The sequence below is a fragment of the Cynocephalus volans genome, chromosome 5, assembly GCF_027409185.1.
Source record: "Cynocephalus volans isolate mCynVol1 chromosome 5, mCynVol1.pri, whole genome shotgun sequence".
Taxonomy (NCBI): Eukaryota; Metazoa; Chordata; class Mammalia; order Dermoptera; family Cynocephalidae; genus Cynocephalus; species Cynocephalus volans.
Window position 1 is genome coordinate 141,899,698 of NC_084464.1, and position 19,221 is coordinate 141,918,918.

General features: G+C 33.6%; 1 protein-coding gene across 1 annotated transcript in view; it reads left to right on the top strand.

Annotated features, from left to right (window-relative positions):
• The window catches only part of VTA1 (vesicle trafficking 1), a 72,209-nt gene extending 58,159 nt beyond the window's left edge, over positions 1–14,050 (top strand). Inside the window, exons 7-8 of the mRNA XM_063097328.1 lie at positions 2,938–3,018; positions 12,665–14,050. Of these exons, the coding sequence (XP_062953398.1) occupies positions 2,938–3,018; positions 12,665–12,810 (227 nt within the window). The 3' untranslated portion in view covers positions 12,811–14,050. The remainder of the gene's footprint in view (positions 1–2,937; positions 3,019–12,664) is intronic.
• The last annotated feature ends 5,171 nt before the right edge of the window (positions 14,051–19,221 follow it).

Here is a 19,221-nt window from a genome sequence, read left to right on the forward strand (position 1 = left end):
ATTTTTCTCTCCTTCTCTAAGTCCTACTTTCTTTCAGGGTTCTTTTTAATTACACTTTGTGGATAGTCTTCTCTAGTTTTTTTTAAGCAGTGCCCATGTTTTTCTTTTCATAATTCCCATTGCATTTAGTCAATAGACAATTTAGTACTTAACTAGAAATCCTGTAATATTTTACTCTTCAATGTGTATTAGTCCCATCTAATACGCTATATAAGCATCTACCTAAAAATTAAGCAGAAGTTACTTTATTAACTCTTCTTTTCTATTAAATAACTTCAGGAAGCAATATCTAACACATTCCTGATTTCCCCAGTAGTGTTTTGGTGGTCACTTCACTCCAGCATATTATAGTTTAGGGGGCTGTAACCCATTTGCAAATTGACAAATAAGACCTATCCAAATCAAGAAAGAAAAGAAAAAGAACTAGATTGGGGCATCTCAATAAATAAATACCATAAACTAAAAACCATTTTACTAACTTAACAGGTAGTAGCTGGTGTTGAGCCAGTGCTCTAGGCCCCAGTGGGAACATGCTCATGATGGCTGCCAAGAGGACAGGTCTTGCCTCAGGGCTTCAAGACAAACAAGAAGCGGTGTCATCTACCTATGCTGCCAGGGGCGTCTTGTGGAGCAGTCTGTGTTGTCAGTTCAAGTCTTAGATGAATTGCTGCAACCACAGTACTTTTAATAAGATGCAGGCTACTTTTTTTTTTTTAATATTGCTCAAATGAAATTTTATTGCATAACTGAATACTTTCCTCCTGTTAATTCCGTTTTGATCTTGTTAGTCTTGCTTATTTATATCATATGGAGTTATATAAATAAGCATTTAAAAGTTAAAGGAGGATGCTGACCAAAAACTATACCTTTTCCATAAAACAGCTTGGAGGATTTTAATTTAGGCAAAAATACAAATTACTAAGCAAGGAATGGCATTGATATACAAATTGGACTGTGAGAGGGTTGTAGATTTGCCTTTTTTTTTTTTAAAAGATCTATGTGAAGAATATATATACTCATCTATATAAGTTTTAGGTACAACTGCTTCATAGCTTTAGACTTGACTAAGTAGTCTCTGAAGATCCCTCTCAGATTTTACCTTCTAACTTTTTTTTTAATATTATAAGTGTATGTGCCATTAATGTTTGTCAAGTTTTGTGGAGAGAATTTTGTCAGATGTTTATAGTTTAATATATTTGGTTAGCACTTACCAAAATCAAGCACAAAATAGTTATTGAATTAGTCAATTTAAAATTTGTATGTCTAAATATATTTGTACATACACACAGTATATAAAGAATATTCACCGTAATATAACCTGTAGTAGCAAAGATTGGAAACAACTTAAATGTCCATCAGTAATGGATTGCTTTATAAATGTGGTGCATGCATAGAATGGAACACTGTGTAACCATTAAAAAGAACAAGGAAAATTTATATATATTAACCTGAAATTATTACTAAGACATATTAAGTGAAAAATGCACAGAACAGCATCATATGCACGTTTTACTTTTTTTAGAGCACACAGTTTACCTTCTTGATAAAGAAAGGGGTTTTTTTGGAGGATTTTGATTTAGGCAAGAACATAAATTTCTTAGCAAAGAACAGCAATGATATAGATATAGATAGATGGAAGGAAAGAAGGAAAGGACTGGACACACCTATGTTTGTAGGTGTGTGGAAGGGTGCCCTAGAAACTGGTAATAGCCCTAAAGTGGCTTGGAGTAGGAATGAGAGCCAGTTTTCTTTCACCTATATATGTTTTGTACTATTTATACTTCTGTAAAATTTACATTTATCTTTTCATCTGTATTCCTTTATACTTTAAAAATTTATGAGTTTAATTGTTAGTTAAAAAGTAAGATTTTCGAGTTTTAATAATTTCTGTAAAATGAAACTCGTTTGCCCTGAAACAAAATTAAATGAGGTAAAAACAGACTATATTTAAGCCGTTTTTCTCTCTTGGATTAAAGATGAGAAGGTCCTTCAAAGTCAAAACTTCAAACCAGAAAAACTTTACAGCTTCAGTCAACCTGTGGGAAACCATCATTCTAGAACTCTCATTGGATATGTGTTCATGCCCTTAGAAACTTCCCAGTTTATTTTATTTTCTCCCTTTGGTCTGTCCCCTTTTTCTTATCCCAGTGTCTTTTATCACTTTACCCTTATTGCAAATTGCCTGTTCAAATTTAACTGTATTAGCTTGGGGTAAGTAAGAGACTATTTGACTCCATTGAATTGGAGTAATCAAGTTTTCTTCATTTGCTTTCCCTGCTGATTGAACCATTTAAGTCTTTTTTGGAAAGTTTCAACACTTCTGTTAATTTTTTAGATGATTAATAATCTTCAACTCTAGTACATTACTTACCATTAATCAAGACTGTTAGTTATTCATTGAGAGTGATAGTTTTGACAAGTTCTAACAGGAAGTCAACACATTGCTTATTGGATACATAAAAATATCATCTTAAAAACATGTGGACCAGAAAATTTGGAATGTATAATTTGTAATTTCATTCAAAGTGATGAAATGAGACTCATCCCTTAAGTTAAACTAAGTCATAATTATGTCCCACCTTGTCCCCAAAATTATTTAGTTGGCTAGGAAAAGGTAAGAAGGGAGTTTATTACTTCTACAGATATTTTTAACAAGCTTCAATTGAGAAACAAGTTGAAGCATTAGACATGACAAAATACATACTAGGAAATGTGTAGCCAGTAAATGTATGTAAGCACTCATAATGTACAAATATTTTCTTGCATTTTCTGTACCAGCCTCCAATATCAAATAAGTATATCAAATTAGAATACATTAAAGTTTCAAGAAAATAATTAAGTAAAATAATGAAATTCTCCCATGATCCTTTAAGTGCTTTTCTATTGTACAGTTAGCTGTAACACTTTTATACCCTCTTGTGGTTTTCTGATTTGCAGGTGTAACAAGTAATACTATCCAACCTACTCCACAGACTATTCCAGCCATTGATCCTGCACTGTTCAGTACAGTTTCCCAGGGTAAGTCAGCTGTTTTGTGAAATATATTGTTTCTCCTGTTTGGGGATGTTACTTTGTAATATTACCTTGGGAGTGCCATATATTTAATTGTTCTTAAATAAATGAGGGTCTAGTTAATTCGAAACACATTTTCTTGAATGTCTGTGTTCACTAGATTCTCAAATGAACCAGAGTTGTTTCATATTATCAGAAATACTTAAATTCAAAGGTATTCCCTTTTGGTACTGTTATTTTTTTCATATACTACTGGATATAGTGGCACGGACATGTAGCCAAAGCTATCATGGAACTTTATGCTAGATTACATTAGTTTACTTCAAGGTTACTATGTGTTGTGATTATGATCTTCCTTATCTGCATTTAGTTATTAGATTATCTAAAAAGATTATCTAAAAAGAGCTAGTTGAAAGAACTAGTTGAAAATAAGAATTTCTGAGATTATTTTGGTTGGTTGTTTCACAGGCTCGGTAATTGGTTTGTTTATATTCTTTCCTACTTTTCTGACTTCTGTTTTTCACCCCAAGTCAGGTGTCATGTTTATTTTGGTCTTTCTCATTGTTTGTTTTCTTCATATGTCTGATAAGATTTAGTTCTTTTACATGTAAAGTGAAGACTAATTGATTATTTTTAGTAGCTATTATTGGGTTTCCTCTGTTATTATGTCTGCAGGTGTGTTTTCCCCCTTGATTTTTCTGTTCTCTCTGTGCCACTGCCCATTCGGCCACTGCTTCTCAGCCGTGGAATAAGGAGAGTATTTTTGGAGTGGACACCACACCTACTTTGTCAGTCTTGGCACTGTCCAGGCAGCTTATTCCACAATTTCAGGGTGTCATTCTCTACCCTTTTTGCCAAAGGGCAGAAGTGAGAGTAGGGAAGCTGTAAAGGTTGAGGGTGCTATGCAGAGGTTGATGGAGTGGGGAAGGATATGAAAACAGTATATTCTTTTTTCCTAGACAGTCTCAGTAAAGACCCCCACCCCCATATCTGCCTAGACCCTTTCTGAGGTTTCTATGGATAGGATCGAGTCACTTCCCTACATACACGTTCTGAGTTGAGATTTTTTCCAGTCTGTTTTATCTAACAGGGTGTATTTACTTCCTCTCAATTTGTGTTTTTCTAGAAATTATTTTTGGAAATTTTTGTTAATTCTCCTGTTTCAATTTTTCCACCCATTCTTTTTCTGCTTCTTTTCAGCTTAACAGATTTATTTTCTTTTGTATTACCTTATCATTTTAATATGGTTTCAGGAAAAAGAACAGCCAATCATATATGTTTAGTCTACTGCTTAGGACGCTAGAATTCTTTGCTCATCCAAACTGTGAGTCAGATGTAAGAGCAAAAAAATTATTATTTTTTTTTTTTTAAAAAGATGACTGGTAAGGGGATCTCAACCCTTGGCTTGGTGTTGTCAGCACCACGCTCAGCCAGTGAGCAAACCGGCCATCCCTATATAGGATCCGAACCCATGGCCTTGGTGTTATCAGCACCGCACTCTACCGAGTGAGCCACGGGCCAGCCCAAAATAAATATTTTTAAATATGTAAAAACTCTGAAATTTTGCCTAGCACTTACCTTTTCTGAGGAACTTACTTCAGGATATAATCCATCAAGATAAGGGTAACAATCAAGAAAAAGAGAAATATGAGATATAGGAAATGGTAAAATTAACTTTAGGTAGTCTAAAGAGAAAATTCTTTGACGTCTTTCCTATAAGCTTGAAAAGCAATTGCTCTGAAATTAGAACAGGAAATCAGAAAGGTCCCCTCTTTTAAGAAAAATCAAATGGATTCCATGCAATATAGAATAAGAACTGTAGAATATGAAAGATATAGATAAGAAGCCATAGAATCCTTCTCCCAACAAGAAAAAACACTAAGATTCAAGAAAAATTTAAAATATGTGTGTGTGTGTGTGTGTGTGTGTGTGTGTGTGTGTGTGTGTGTGTGTGTGTGTATACATATATACACATATATATGTATATATATAAGAAATTTCAATTTGGAAGCAAACAAAAATATGCCATGATTTTGAATGATAATAGAATTACGTAATATTAAAAAAGGGATTTCATTTAACTTGGGCACAAAGAACATTCTCCCTCAAATGGCACAAGGCTTATCACAAAACATAATACTTCATTCAGGACAGAATATAAATACCAACACTGACAAGTGAAGGAAGAGATATATTTCTGAAAGTTGAAAGGTGAAGTAGGTGAAAGCAAGTTGTCAAGGAGGAGTGTCCAGAAGTGGAAGGCCAAGAGATTTTTTCCTAGAGTTGATGGAATGAGAAATATAAGACAAAAGTAAGCAACTAGGGAATTTAAAAGAACTAATAAAAATATTTCGTAGTAGAGTGTCGATAGATAATGTCTAAAAATTGATAAATCAAACAGTGGTATAAGCTTACCAATTGGGGTTAGGAAAATAACCCAAAGAACAACGAAAGTTGAAATAATTTGGAGTGGGGTGGACAAGAGCAGGGTAGATGACTATACCTGTGGTATAAACCCTAAGTTCTATCCTAATTTTTAAATCGTGTGACTATATCACTCTGAAAATAATAAAATGCCCAACATAATTCCTGTCACATGGGTAAATGATATCATTTTGATCATAACATGAATTGCTTAAATTTTGTACCTTTAATACTATACTGAGGTGGCTTACTGGTCAGACAGCAGAAAGATTTATCTACATTTGGTTCAGAGTCTTTTTAAAAGTTAGGGGAGAGGAGAGATTGGAAGTATATGCTGTCCGAAGTGGAGCGCAATGCACTCTTTGCTGTTGAGTTGATCACATCTTCAAGCACCAGGAACTGTGTTGCCTACAATATAGTATATAAGTGTGTGAGGAAAAGGTTATTCTACTTTTCCTAGTTTTATCAATAGCAGGTGAGATATGAGGCCCAAAATTAAGAGTTACAATGATGTTTGAATCCTAAAAGGACTACTTTTAGGAATTTGTATGTTTCATGGAGGAAAGATACTGTTAAGATAAGATGAATAGATAAGAAGCCTGTAATAAACTTTGGCAAATTACCCAAGAACATAGTGGAAAATATTTATCTGTTAGTAGATAGATAAACCTGTCCAACTAATATTGGGGCACTTCAAAAAGATTGTAGGAAAATAAAATTTAAAGATAATACAAATCTTTGCATGAACTTTTTGAAATGCCCTTGTACTATGTTCCTCTGTTAAACTTAGTTTCCAGATCCCCCTCTATAGTCTCACCCATCTGTATAAACTCTGTCTAAAGTCTGATGTGAAAATATCTGGAAGAAAATAGACAAATGGATCAAGAAAAGAGAATAGGGAATTGGATTAGGCCACACAGTATGGGAATTAAACTAATGATAAAGGTGTCATTTGGATAATTGTGACAAAACTATATACTTAAAATGCTATTAAAACATTGGCTTTCACAGAAAAAAATTGCATTAGATACCTATCTGCCAATTCTTTTGTCTCATTTGATTGTGTCCTAACAGGTTTGACAAATGAAAAGAAGTAAATCCATACAACAAAGGTTCTCCCTCCCCCATTATATTGTTAAAATGCAACTAGTAGACCAGAGAGAAACATTTGATACTTAATAAGGAATTAATGTCCGTAGCATATATAGAGAACTCTTACAAATGAATAAGTAAAATTCAACTCAGTAGAAAAAACTGGGTGAGAATGTAAACAGGTAGTGCAAATGTGTATGAATGAAAGGTGCCTAACCTTACCACTAATTGGGGAAGAGAATTAAAGTGAGTTTTTTTTTACGTCAGTAAATGGGCAGATAGTCCATGTTCATATAGGAAAACTCAATATTATCAAGATGTCAGTTTTTCCCAACTTGATCTACATATTCAGTACAATTCCAATAAAGTTATTTTGTGCATATCAAGAAACTGATTCAAAAATTTATGTGGAGTGGTAAAAGACCCAGAATAGTCAACACATAATTGAAAGAGAAAAACAAAGTTGGAGGACTAACACTACCCAACTTTATGACATACTATAAAGCTACAGTAATCAAGACTGTGGTATTGGCAAAAGAATAGACAAATAGATCAATGAAACAGAATAAAGAGCCCAGAGATAGATTCACATAAATACAGTCAAATGGTCTTTGGTAAAGATACTCTTTCCAGCAAATGATGCTGAAATAGCAGAACATCCACTTGCAAAAAATGAACTAGACACAGACCTTACACCCTTTTCAAAATGGGTTACATACCTAACTGTAAAATGCAAAACTATAAAATTCCTAAAAGATAGCATAGGAGAAAATCTAGATGACCTTGGATTTGTGATGACTTTTTAGGTGCAACACCAAAGGCATGATCCATGAAAGAAAGTATTAATATGCTGGATTTCATTAAAATTAAAAATCTCTACTCTGTGAAAGATACTGTCAAGAGAATGGACAAGCACAGATTGGGAGAAAACATTGCAAAAGACATATTTGATAAAGGACTGTTATCCAAAGCATACAGAGAACTCCTAAACTCAGAAATGAGAACACAACAACCCTATTAAAAAATGTGTCAAAGACCTTAGCAGACATTTCACCAAAGAATATGTACAGATAGCAAGTAAGCATATGAAAATATGCTCCACATCATATGCATATGTCATCAGGGAAATGCAAATTAAAACAACAATGAGATACCACTGTCCGTCCATTAGAATGGCCAAAATCCAGAACATTGACAACACCAAATGCTGATGAGGATGTGGAGCAACTGGAACTCTCATTCATTGCTTGTGGGAATGCAAAATAGTACAGCTACTTTGGATGACAGTTTGGTAGTTTCTTTTACAAAACTAAACTCACTCTTACTATATGATCCTGCAGTCATGCCCCTTGGTATTTAACCAAAGGAGGTGAAAACTTACATCTACGCAAAACTTGTACATAGTTGTTCATAGCAGCTTTCATGATTGTCAAAACTTGGAAGCAACCAAAATGTCCTTCAGTAGTTAATGGATATATAAACTGTAGTACATCCAGACAATGGGATATGTTATTCAGTGCTAAAAAGAAATGAGCTATCAAGCTATGAAAAGACATGGTGGAAACCTAAATGCATATTACTAAGTGAAAGAAGCCAATCTGAAAAGGCTACATACTGTATAATTCCAACTGTAGGACATTCTAGAAAAGGCAAAATTATGGAGACAGTAAGAAGATCAGTAGTTGTCAGAGATTGGGGGGAGGGAGAGATTAATAGGCAGAGCACAGAAATTTCAGGACAGTAAAACTATTCTTTATATTATAATAGTGGATACATGTCATTATAAATTTGTCCAGACTCATAGTGCAGAACACCAAGAGTGAACTTTAATGTAGACTCTGGATGATATGATGTGTCATTGTAGGTCCATCAGTTGTGACAAATGTACCACTCTGCTAGGTGATGTTGGTAATGGAGGAGGCCAAGCACATGTGGGGGCAGAGAGTTTATGGGAAATCTCTGTTCTTTCTTCTCAATTTTGCTGTGAACCTAAAACTGTTCTAAAAAATAAAGTCTTTTTTTAAAAAAGTAGTGGGTTTATAACCACTGTCACTTCCATCACCACTACTTCTAGTATTTCCTATACCCCTTTCCTGCTGTTTTTCTCTTTAGTGATCAGTGCTTATCACCTTTGAATAAACATATGTGTTCTGTTAATGTATATGTGTATATTAATATTAATGTATATTAAATATTTTTGTAATGAATTTGTGGCTGAGTCCAGAGAGATTAGAAGCACAGTATTTTTTAGAATGTGAATAACAACTTATGAAGTTATTGAGTATTAAATGTAATAATATATGAAAACTATTTAGCACAGTGCCTATCATAATGAAATTCTACCTGTACTCATTACTACTCTTGTTGCCTTTGCTAAGTGATGTATCTTGGCAATGCCTATGCATAAGTGTTCGATACTGTGTTTTATATTTCTTCCAAGATGAACTGCAGATCAGGTGATTCCCTGACAGTTCTGCTTGTGGCCTGTGCATTCTGTTCAAGTCAGAGGATAATAAAGTACACTAGAATGAGATTATCCAAGGTGCTTGACATATGAATTTCTAGAATTTATTTAGTTAAATTGGAAATAGTCTCTCAAGATCCATTTTGGAAATATTTGCAATTAAGTGTTCTATCCTCTGTGATGACATTAGGTAAATCAATCTTGGAAATGGATGCTATGTCAGTTGAGCCTGTACTGATTTCTCTTTACATGAAATAATGTTATCTTTGATTCATTGCTAGCCCAGACTGTCTTTGCCACTGCAGTAGAGAATTTGACTGGAAGCTCTAGCTATCTTCTGCCTGTTCTTGTCCTGCTCTCTGAAGAGGGAGATGAAGCCCTCTTGTAAAAATGGTCTTGTCTGCAGCCCATCTGCAACTTATAAGCACAGATTACTGAAGAGAGATACTATCTTAGGCAATGTCTCTAATTCTTTAAACACCTTTTAGTCCACATTGTGCTGCCTCTGTGGTTCTGATTATGGCTTCTAGTAAATTTTGATAATAGAAAAAAACAGATTTTATTTTGGTGCATTAAGCTTTTGTTTACTATTTTGAATATAAAATCAGATAAACTGAAATTTAACAATTCTTCTCCTTCTGAAGTGTGTTTTCCCTTCTTATGTTTTTACCACTATACTCTATTGAGTTTTTAAGTGACAATTTTTAAAAAATCTTAATTAGGTGAATGATTTTATTTTTATACAATTTAAAATTTTAGTTCACATGTTTTATTACTAATGACTTATAGACTATATGAAAGCCTAATTTATTAACAAAATAGCAAAAGTAACTATTTGACATGTTTTTTTAAGTTCTTTATATTTTTAATTGTTGAAAATAAATGTAACATCTCTATCTATAAATTGTATTTTGTATCTAAATCTAGAAGTTGGTTATTATCTAGTTATTGTATTTTATGTATGAGTTACATAATTTATTATATATATACCTATAAGCTTTAGATAGTATATATTTTTTTGTTAAAATATTTTATTCACAATTTGTAAATATTGATGTCATTTCATGAAAATAATACAGTATGTGTGTTTTAAAATAGTTTTATGATTGGTGGATAAGGTTAGTTTATAAAAACTAAAATAGTAACAGAGTTCTTGCCATTATACACATTTTATCTTATTAATAATTAAGTGATAGGTCAGTAACACAGTGCTTAAGCTAATGCTATAAAAGTAAGATTAGTCTGAGTATTAGTGCTTTCTTCCTGCACGTCTAGTCAATTCTTGATGGATGACTTGTATATTTAAAAGATTGCCCTGAGATAGGAGGTGTCTTAGTCCATTTTGTGTTGCTATAACAGAATACCTGAGACTGGGTAATTTATAAGGAACAGAGATTTATTTGGCTTACGATTCTGGGACAGGTACATCTGGCATGGGCCTCAGGCTGCTTCAACTCATGGCGGAAAGTGGTAGCCGCCAGTGGGTACAAGCAGATCACATGGTGAGAGGAAGCAAGAGAGAAAGAGAAGGTGCCAGGCTCTTTTAAACAACCAGCTCTCACAGGAACTAATAGAGCAAGAACTCACTCATTAATCCCCCCTCCCCCAGAGAGAACATTAATCCATTCATGAGGGATCAGCCCCCATGACTCAAACAGCTCCCAATACTGCCACACTGGGGATCAGATTTCCACATGAATTTTGGCAGGGACAACACATCCAAACTTTATCAGGAGGGTAGAATATTAAAGCATAAAATGAGCAATGTTAAGGTAAACTCGATTTCCAAAGGTGTCTTACTCACCTAGATAGTGTGTATATCTAGGCGACTAGAGCCTCTTAGTACATTTTGAAAAACCATTAAAAAATCTGGGAGATATTTTTCAAGAAAAAAATATAAACTGAAACATGCCTGACTAAATTGTCAACAGAACTGCAGGATAGTTGTTTTTCAGGTTTAATAGGTAACAAATGCCAAGTCACTAAAACTCTAAAAGTAGAATTGTAGAGAAACTGTTTTGGGTTTTTGATATGTAATAACATTTTACTGATTTATTGACTTGTATTGCTTGCTTTTTAAGAACAAAATTCAAGGAAATTAAAATAATATGTTAAAATTGGCATGTGTAATCTGATTCATAACAGTAAGGGCCAAATTTTATGTCATCTTTAATAATATTAATTCAAAGAATATTTGAATATGTACTTTGTATAGCACCCTGCATTGGATATTATCTTAAAGTCTGAAATTTAATTACTGTTTAATTCTGCATGAACTTTATTTTAAAATGTGGGACATAATTTAAAATATGGACAGCTTTTTTGTATTAATTTAGTAATGTGATTGAGCACCTATAGGTGCCTGGCACTGACTGAGCTAGAAATTTCAGAATACATTGTTTCAGTGTTCTTTTTGAAAATTTTAGAAAAAATAATCTGGATCAAAATTTAGTATCCGCCTACTTTGAAGTCTTTACATAGGTAACATCAGAGTTTTCATTTTATGCTATATATACACACACACACACACAGGCACACGCACACACATACACGTACGCATGTATACACACATACATATAGTTATGCATCACTTAACAAGGATATGTTTTGAGAACTGTGTCATTAGGCAATTTTGTCATTGTGCGAACATCATAGAGTGTACTTACACAAACCTATATGTTATAGCCTACTACATACCTAGGCTGTATGGTATGGCCTATTGCTTCAATCACCACAGTATTGTGGTCCATTGTTGACGAAAGCATCCTTATGCAGTACGTAACTGTATATCTATGTCAGAATTAAAAGCAACTAAACAAAGTCATTCTGTTTATTAATACAGCCTTATAAAGAAATGAAATATATCATCTGCTTGGTATAGTCTGTGCCCGCAGCCTTAGAATCCTCATAAAAATTTTCAAAGAAAAGGAAGTTATTTGAAAAGACAAGATACGTCAGTTTTTAATTTTGTCTTTAGAAATATATATTCAAGTATATTCATATCTTAAATTAAAGGAAATGTTCTTAATGTGTTTTTTAGCCCAAATTATTTAGTTGGGCTCTATACATATTTATCATATCTATAACTAGAAAATTTGCTGAGAATAAACTTCGGAGAAATAATTTGAAACAGTTGTTTACAAGTTTAATTGTGTATTTTAATGATTAAAAATTTTGGTAAAACTTAAGAATTTTTTATATGGTTGGCACAAAAAAAAATTGTGCTTAAAAATAGTTAAATGACATGTAATTTCTTTTACATAAAGGTTTCTTGTTTTTTTTATTGAGGGTTACATTTATATTCTAGCTCAAATGAGGGTTGAAATGGCTTAGTCTGTGTGTATTGTTCCATGAAAAGAGAGGCTTAGCAATTCTAGCATAAGCACAAAACCTACTATCCTTGTTTCACACAAACTATAATTTTTTTCCAATTTGTAAAAATATGAAGACTTCTAGTTTATTGTGTTTCAAAGGAAAATCTTACATTCATTTAAGTTATTATGTATTGGCATATCTATGGTTTATATTAGTAGTAAAAATTGAAAAGAATGAGGAAAATTTATCAAACTGCACTGCAATTGAAAAAAGCCTTTGCATTTTTACATAACCTTGAATATTTTCTATCTTGAATGTAAGCATTTATAAATATTTTAATTTTTCTTTTTCTCCTAGGGGACATCCGCCTAACCCCAGAGGACTTTGCTAGAGCTCAGAAATACTGCAAATATGCTGGCAGTGCTTTGCAATATGAAGATGTAAGCACTGCTGTACAGAATCTACAGAAGGCCCTCAAGTTACTGACAACAGGCAGAGAATGAGGCTTTTGTACAATAGATACTTGTATTTGGGGGGTAAGGAACTAACAGTCCATTACTCTGTGTTCAGCCTATTGGGAGCACAGTTTTAAGAAAGACATCTGTTCATTGACTGTGACAATAAAATCTGTGTGTACGAGACTCCTATTGAAGCATTCTTCCATCAGCAGCCTCAACCAGTTTTCATTGTTCATTTAGTGGATCTAATAATTTCTGGGTATATAGAGCTGATGTTAGCAAGAACCTAAAAATGCCCTGCTTCAAAAAATAAAAACATACCTTTTTGTAAAATATATATTGGGAATAAGCTTTGTATCTTAATTTACATACATTAAGGGAATTTTTTTTTTAATCTATAACATTTGGTCAAACAGAACATATTACATTACCATATAATTCTAAATTTAACTTTTAATAAAGACTGTCAGAATATGCTAGATTAGAAATGATGTTTTTGTTTTCCTCAAGATCTATAAAACAAATATGAATGTGCTAAACTGTTAAATGAATCTGAAAGAGATTATGTTCCAAACTCAATTGATATTTATGTTAAATAATAACTACATTAAAAGTTTAAAAATTTCATGGAAGGAAATTCATGGAAGGTAAAGGGGTAAAATCACTTTTAGACTTAAGAATAATGTTTGTTTCCCAACTGCTTGTTCTTACCCATTTAAGCTTAAGGTGAATTGCTATTTGCTTCATAGGGCAGTTTGACTGCATGTATTAGAGAATGAAAAAAGATATTTATAGTAATGCCTGGAAACTTGGTGCTTTAAATTAAAGTTCTCCTCTGCTGCTGCTATGGAATGGATTTCATAGAGTGTATACCTGTGAATGATGCAGAAAATAAGACTTAAGATTCTCAGTTGTTAGGATTATAAGTTTTGTGGAGAATTATGGACTTAACTGTGTCACCTGCATTTGTGCTGTGTAAAAAATAAATAGAAGGATTCATTTAACTAGTTCAGCTTATTACAGAGCCAAATGTCTGTTTGAGTTGCATGCTAGAATTGTCATTTTTAAAATTCTTATTTTTAGTTACAGGAATACAGGATGCTTCCATAGTAAAAAACAATTTTTTTAAAAAAAGAAAAATTTGACAAGTTTACTGGAAATTTATCTGGTCCATTTCATTCATGCCACTAAGATTGAAATTCTTTAACGTAAGGGGTCAGTCACGGGCAGTGGCCCATGGGCTGGCCACCTGTTATGTAAATAAAGTTCTGTTGGAACAAAACCATACCCATTCATTTATGTTGTTTGTATCTGTGGTTGCTTTTCATGACTATAGAGTTGCAAGACTCATAAATCTCAAATATTTACTCTCTGGGCCTTTAAGAAAAAGTTTACTAACACCTGTTCTAACAGCCTGTTTGAAAGAAAATTAATCACTAACTCATAATCGTTTCAGTCAACTTTTCTCTGCATAAATGTAATGCTACTGTACGGGGTTTGGTAAATAGAGTGAATATTCAGACTGAATGAACTGTTCTAAATTATCACAATAATCAAGCCCCAAAAAACATGCCTTCTGAAAAATGTTTTCATATCTTTTGCAAGATATATGAATATTTGTAGAATTCAACATTTGCATCTTTCAGAAATCCAGTGCTCTGGTATAGTTCTCTCTCAAACATTATTGTAACAGAAAAATTATTAGGGTGACCCTTAGTGTTATAAGAGATAAATATAGTTAAGCAAATTTTAATTCAAACCTACACTAATAACATCCTAGTCATGAAATATGTGTTCTTTGCTGGCAGTTTATATGTGCTTGGTCTTTATATACTCTTGGAGAGATTAATGTATTCAAGCCCATTGGAGTTATTTAACAAGTAAAACTCTTTGTTAAAAGCAGGAAAAATATATATTCCTGTTTTTAGAACATGTTGAAAACTGAAAATAATTGTGAGTCTGAAGAAATTGTAAATGAAAGACTTTATACAGATGAATGAAAGTTGAAAATTGCAGAAGCTGCCATTGATATCTGAATGCTTTTCAGAAAGTCAGACATTCGATTTTTTTATTTATTTATTTATTTATTTTTTCTCAATGTATAATCTTCTCTTCTACCCACTGGTCCAAAGACAAAGCAACTGAAGAAAAGGTGTGAAGATTATAAAACCATGGGCACAGGGGAATGCAGTGCAGAGTGTTCTATTCTGAGTCAGGAAGCTCGGGTTCTGGTTCCTTCATTGCCACAACCTATTCTGTCTATCAAATAAAGAAAATTTGCCCTCCTGACCCTCTTCTAAGCTTTAGTTTTTCCACATATAGCATGAGAAGGCAGAGCTATATTTCTAACATCCTTTGAAAATATAAAATTCTTCAAGTCTATACTAATACTTAGACTTCTGCAGACAAAGTTTGGGATTAGGTCTGTGATCCTTGAAAAGCACCTTATTTTAACCAGACATGTTATACCATGTTTTCAAAACTTAATTCCTGGCACCCCTCCTATTGAGTGAGTAAATATCCCCTGAACATCTTATGTTAATGTGCCAAGAATTCAGTAAGTAAATTGCCTTTGAACAAAGTTGAAACCAAGGACCAGGACAGCAAAATAATTGCTGTTTCATTGGGCAGGGAATAATCTTCTGCCAGTGAGAAGACTGACAATGAACATAAACCTGACAAAGAAGATTTCAAAGCAAAGAATATTACCAGGGATCAAAGGAGTTATTTCATAATGATAAAATGGTCACTTAATCAAGGGGACATAACAGCCCTAAAGGTTTAAGTGTCTACCAACATAGCTTCAAAACACATGAAGCAAAAACTAATACAATTGCAAGGAGGAATAGATTTGAACACCCATCTCAATAATTGATTGAACAATTAGAAAATATGATTAGTACACTGGACTCAAAATAAATTGGTCCTTACGACCCTTTCGGGGACCCTTTTTTTTTAGCAAAATAATCCTATTTTTTTTTGCCATGGGATCCTTTTTCTATTCATCTTTTGGGGTTACTCCAATATAGGATGGTATGAAAATGATTCACTGACCCTAATTTGCTCTGGATTGGATATTTTATTTCTGCATGTGTGAATATTACAAACATGTCTGCCATTTTTGGTGCTAAATTTAAAGGGAAACACATAGTGTGTTTAGTTATTTGCAAATATATATATATATAAAATATATACTTATTGAGTATATATATATATATATCAATCCTTTTTTCAATATTGTCTTGAGATACTGTTTATAACCATCCCCTGATATTCTCAGTATTTCCAAAAGTCTGCCAACCAAGCAGCTTGGAAAAATTTAATCCAAGTCACTATAGCAAAAGCTCTCAAAGTAATTCATTATTTTTTGGTACCATTTATGAGGAAAATCTCAACATTGCCAGTAGAATAATATACAGAATCCTGTTAAATATATGTTTATATGTATATGTATGATATATATTATATAGATATATATGAGGGTGATCAAAAAGTTCATGAGAAAATAGAAATTAAAGATAATACGGGGATGCCCCAGGTGAGCACCACCACTGCGCACTCCTGCAACTTGGCCCCGGCTGCAGGCATCAGCCCATGTGCCTGCCTTAATCCCAGAGAAGATATACCCACCTCATACTCAAGTGCTTGGATACAAGAAGAGTCAGTAGCAAAGCCAACAAATAGAGGAGGAAAATTCTGCAATTTGCAGCAACATGGATGAGTCTGGAGAAAATTATGTTAAGTGAAATAAACCAGAAGAAATATTGCATGTCCTCATTTATAACTGGGTGGAAATAAAGAAACTAGGGAGGGAGTGAGGTTGGGGGAGTTGGGGTTGGTTAGGTTAGGTAAAGGGCATAAAGAAAAATCACAATTTGTAATAATAATATTCCTATAGTAAATAATATTTCTTTAAAAAATAATACAGATCTTGCACATGAACTTTTTGAAGACCTCTCATATGTATCAAACAACAATCCTTTTGAAAATAGTTTTTAAAATACTATGGAGCAAAAAGCAAATAAAATCAGTGAATAATTTAATTTCTATTCTAATCTCATCTCCTAAGATCACAGATGTATTTTTTCTCCACCATATTTGGTAGTTATGTCTCCTCAAAATGGACTGGAAAAGATCAGAACACTTCCAGTGAATGTTCTTTGAGCTGCTGAATCAAGACATAGGTATTCAATCCACTTGAGTTCAAAAAGTTTTGGTTAAGAAGATATAAAGTGCAAAGCACTGTGTTGTATAACCTGAGGGCACAAACTTTTATTTAAGGTCTCTGTCTGCCACTTTAGAGCTTAAAATCTATTTAGAAGCACAGATTAATGTAATTTATGGCATTATTTGAGTGCCAGAAAGAAAACACCAATGCACGGCTATTGGAGCAATTTTTTTTTTCTCCTATCTGCGGTAACAGCAGCACAACGTTTTATTGGGGTGATGGCATTTGAGTTGCACCTTATAGAATGAGCAGGATTCCAATAGAGAAAGTGCAATGGGTAATTATGATAAAAGGGTTGCATAAGAGGAAAGATACAATTGCAGGAAAAACACATAACTTTTTTCAATTGCAGCAAAATAGCCATGTTAGTCCTAAAAAGAAAACGGCTTGACAGAACAGGTATAGTCACATTTTCCTGGTGAGATAGGCAGCAATCTCAAAATGCTGTTTAGTTTGTATATCCATTCAATCTATCAATGAATAATTTTTTTATTATTATTTTATCTGCTTTCGTAAAGTAAATGATATGTTGAGGAAGAAATAACTTCAGTAATCATAATTTCAGCACACCTGGAGGCAGAGGATGTTGTTTTGTAGATAGAGCAGGAAACTTGTTATGAGTAACTGCCGAAGTTGGGCAAATAGAAAGACGGATGTTTGGAAAGTTGGGTCTTGGCCCCCAAATTTCTCCAACTGGGGGTACTCAGGAAGATCAAGTCCTCGGGTACATGTCAGGATACATGAATCCAGCCATAATGAGTAAATCGTCTTTTTCTAGAAAACAATATGTCCGATGCTAAGTTCTGTGAATAAGCAGTAAAAATGCCTTCATGCTTACTATAGTGCAAGGAACGCAGATGCAGATGTCTCCTTTTAAATCTGCAGATGGCTCTGGGGCCTCTTTTCCTTTATAGCATCATTTATCAGCAACCCTCTCTTAGAACAAATGAGAATCTTCTTTCATATTATTGATTACAACTTTTTTTTGCATAGATCAAAAATGCAAACAAATAGAAACAATATATAAACAAAAAGTAACTTTTCTCCACCTCTTCACCTAGTCCTTTCCCTTCTGTCACTGTAACAGGATTGAATCCCAGCAGAGACTTTCTCAGGATATGCCTCCGCAAACACGTGTACACCCCCTTGCTTTATACACAAAGGGTGACGCAGTATGCTCACAGGTCTGCACTCTGCCTCTTCCATGTGTCAGAATCTGCCAACATTGGCACACACACAACTTTGCATCTCCTTGTTGATGGCTCCATTTCATAAACATCTACAACTGGAGAGACACTAGTACAGAGCATTCCACAGTCACCCTTTGTCCATTCCCAGCCCTGCTAGATGTCATCACTGTAACCTTGGGCAAGTTACTTAACCTCTCTGTACTTCCATTTCCTTATCTGTAAACTGTGCATAACTTTGTCAAATGAGTTAATTTATGTAAAACCCTGATAACAGGGTGTGGTCTCCAGTATGAAGGTCTGTTCGTCCCCCCTCCCTTCCTTCTTTTTCCTTCTTTTTCTCTTTCTTCCTTTCTCCCCCTTCCTTCCCTCCTTCCCTCTCTCTGTTTCTTCTTTCATTTATTTATTTTTCATTGTACATGTATATAGGGTACAGTTTGTTGTTTCAATACATGTATATATTATTAAATGATCTAATCAGAATAGTTAGCATGTCTATCACCTAAACATTTATCTTTCTTTGTGGTTGTAACATTCAAGTTCTTCTTTTCTGGCTATCTGGAAATATAGTATACAATTTTATTAGCTATTGTCACCCTAGAGCACCAGAACTTATTCTTCCTATATAACTGTAACTTTGTAACTTTGTACCCATCTACCAACATTCCCCCCTCCCACCCACTTCCTTGCCTCTGGTAACCATTGTTCTACTCTCTATTTCTTTCTCTTTTTTTCCTCTTTTTGTTTTTCTTAATTGTTCTATGGCCATTGATAATTTATGTATTGCAATATGATATTTGGGTACATTCATACTGTGTTCAGTAAGGATATCAGGGTTCTTATTATATCTGTCACCTCAAACATTTGTCATTTCTTTATGTTAGAAACATTCAACATCATCTTGACAAGCTATTCAAAGTTACACAGTACATTGTCATTATCTGTAGTCTCCCTGTATTACTATAGAATACTAGATCCTAATCTTTCTCTCTACTATTTTCTATCCATTGACCACCCTCTTCCATTCCCCCCCAACTCTAG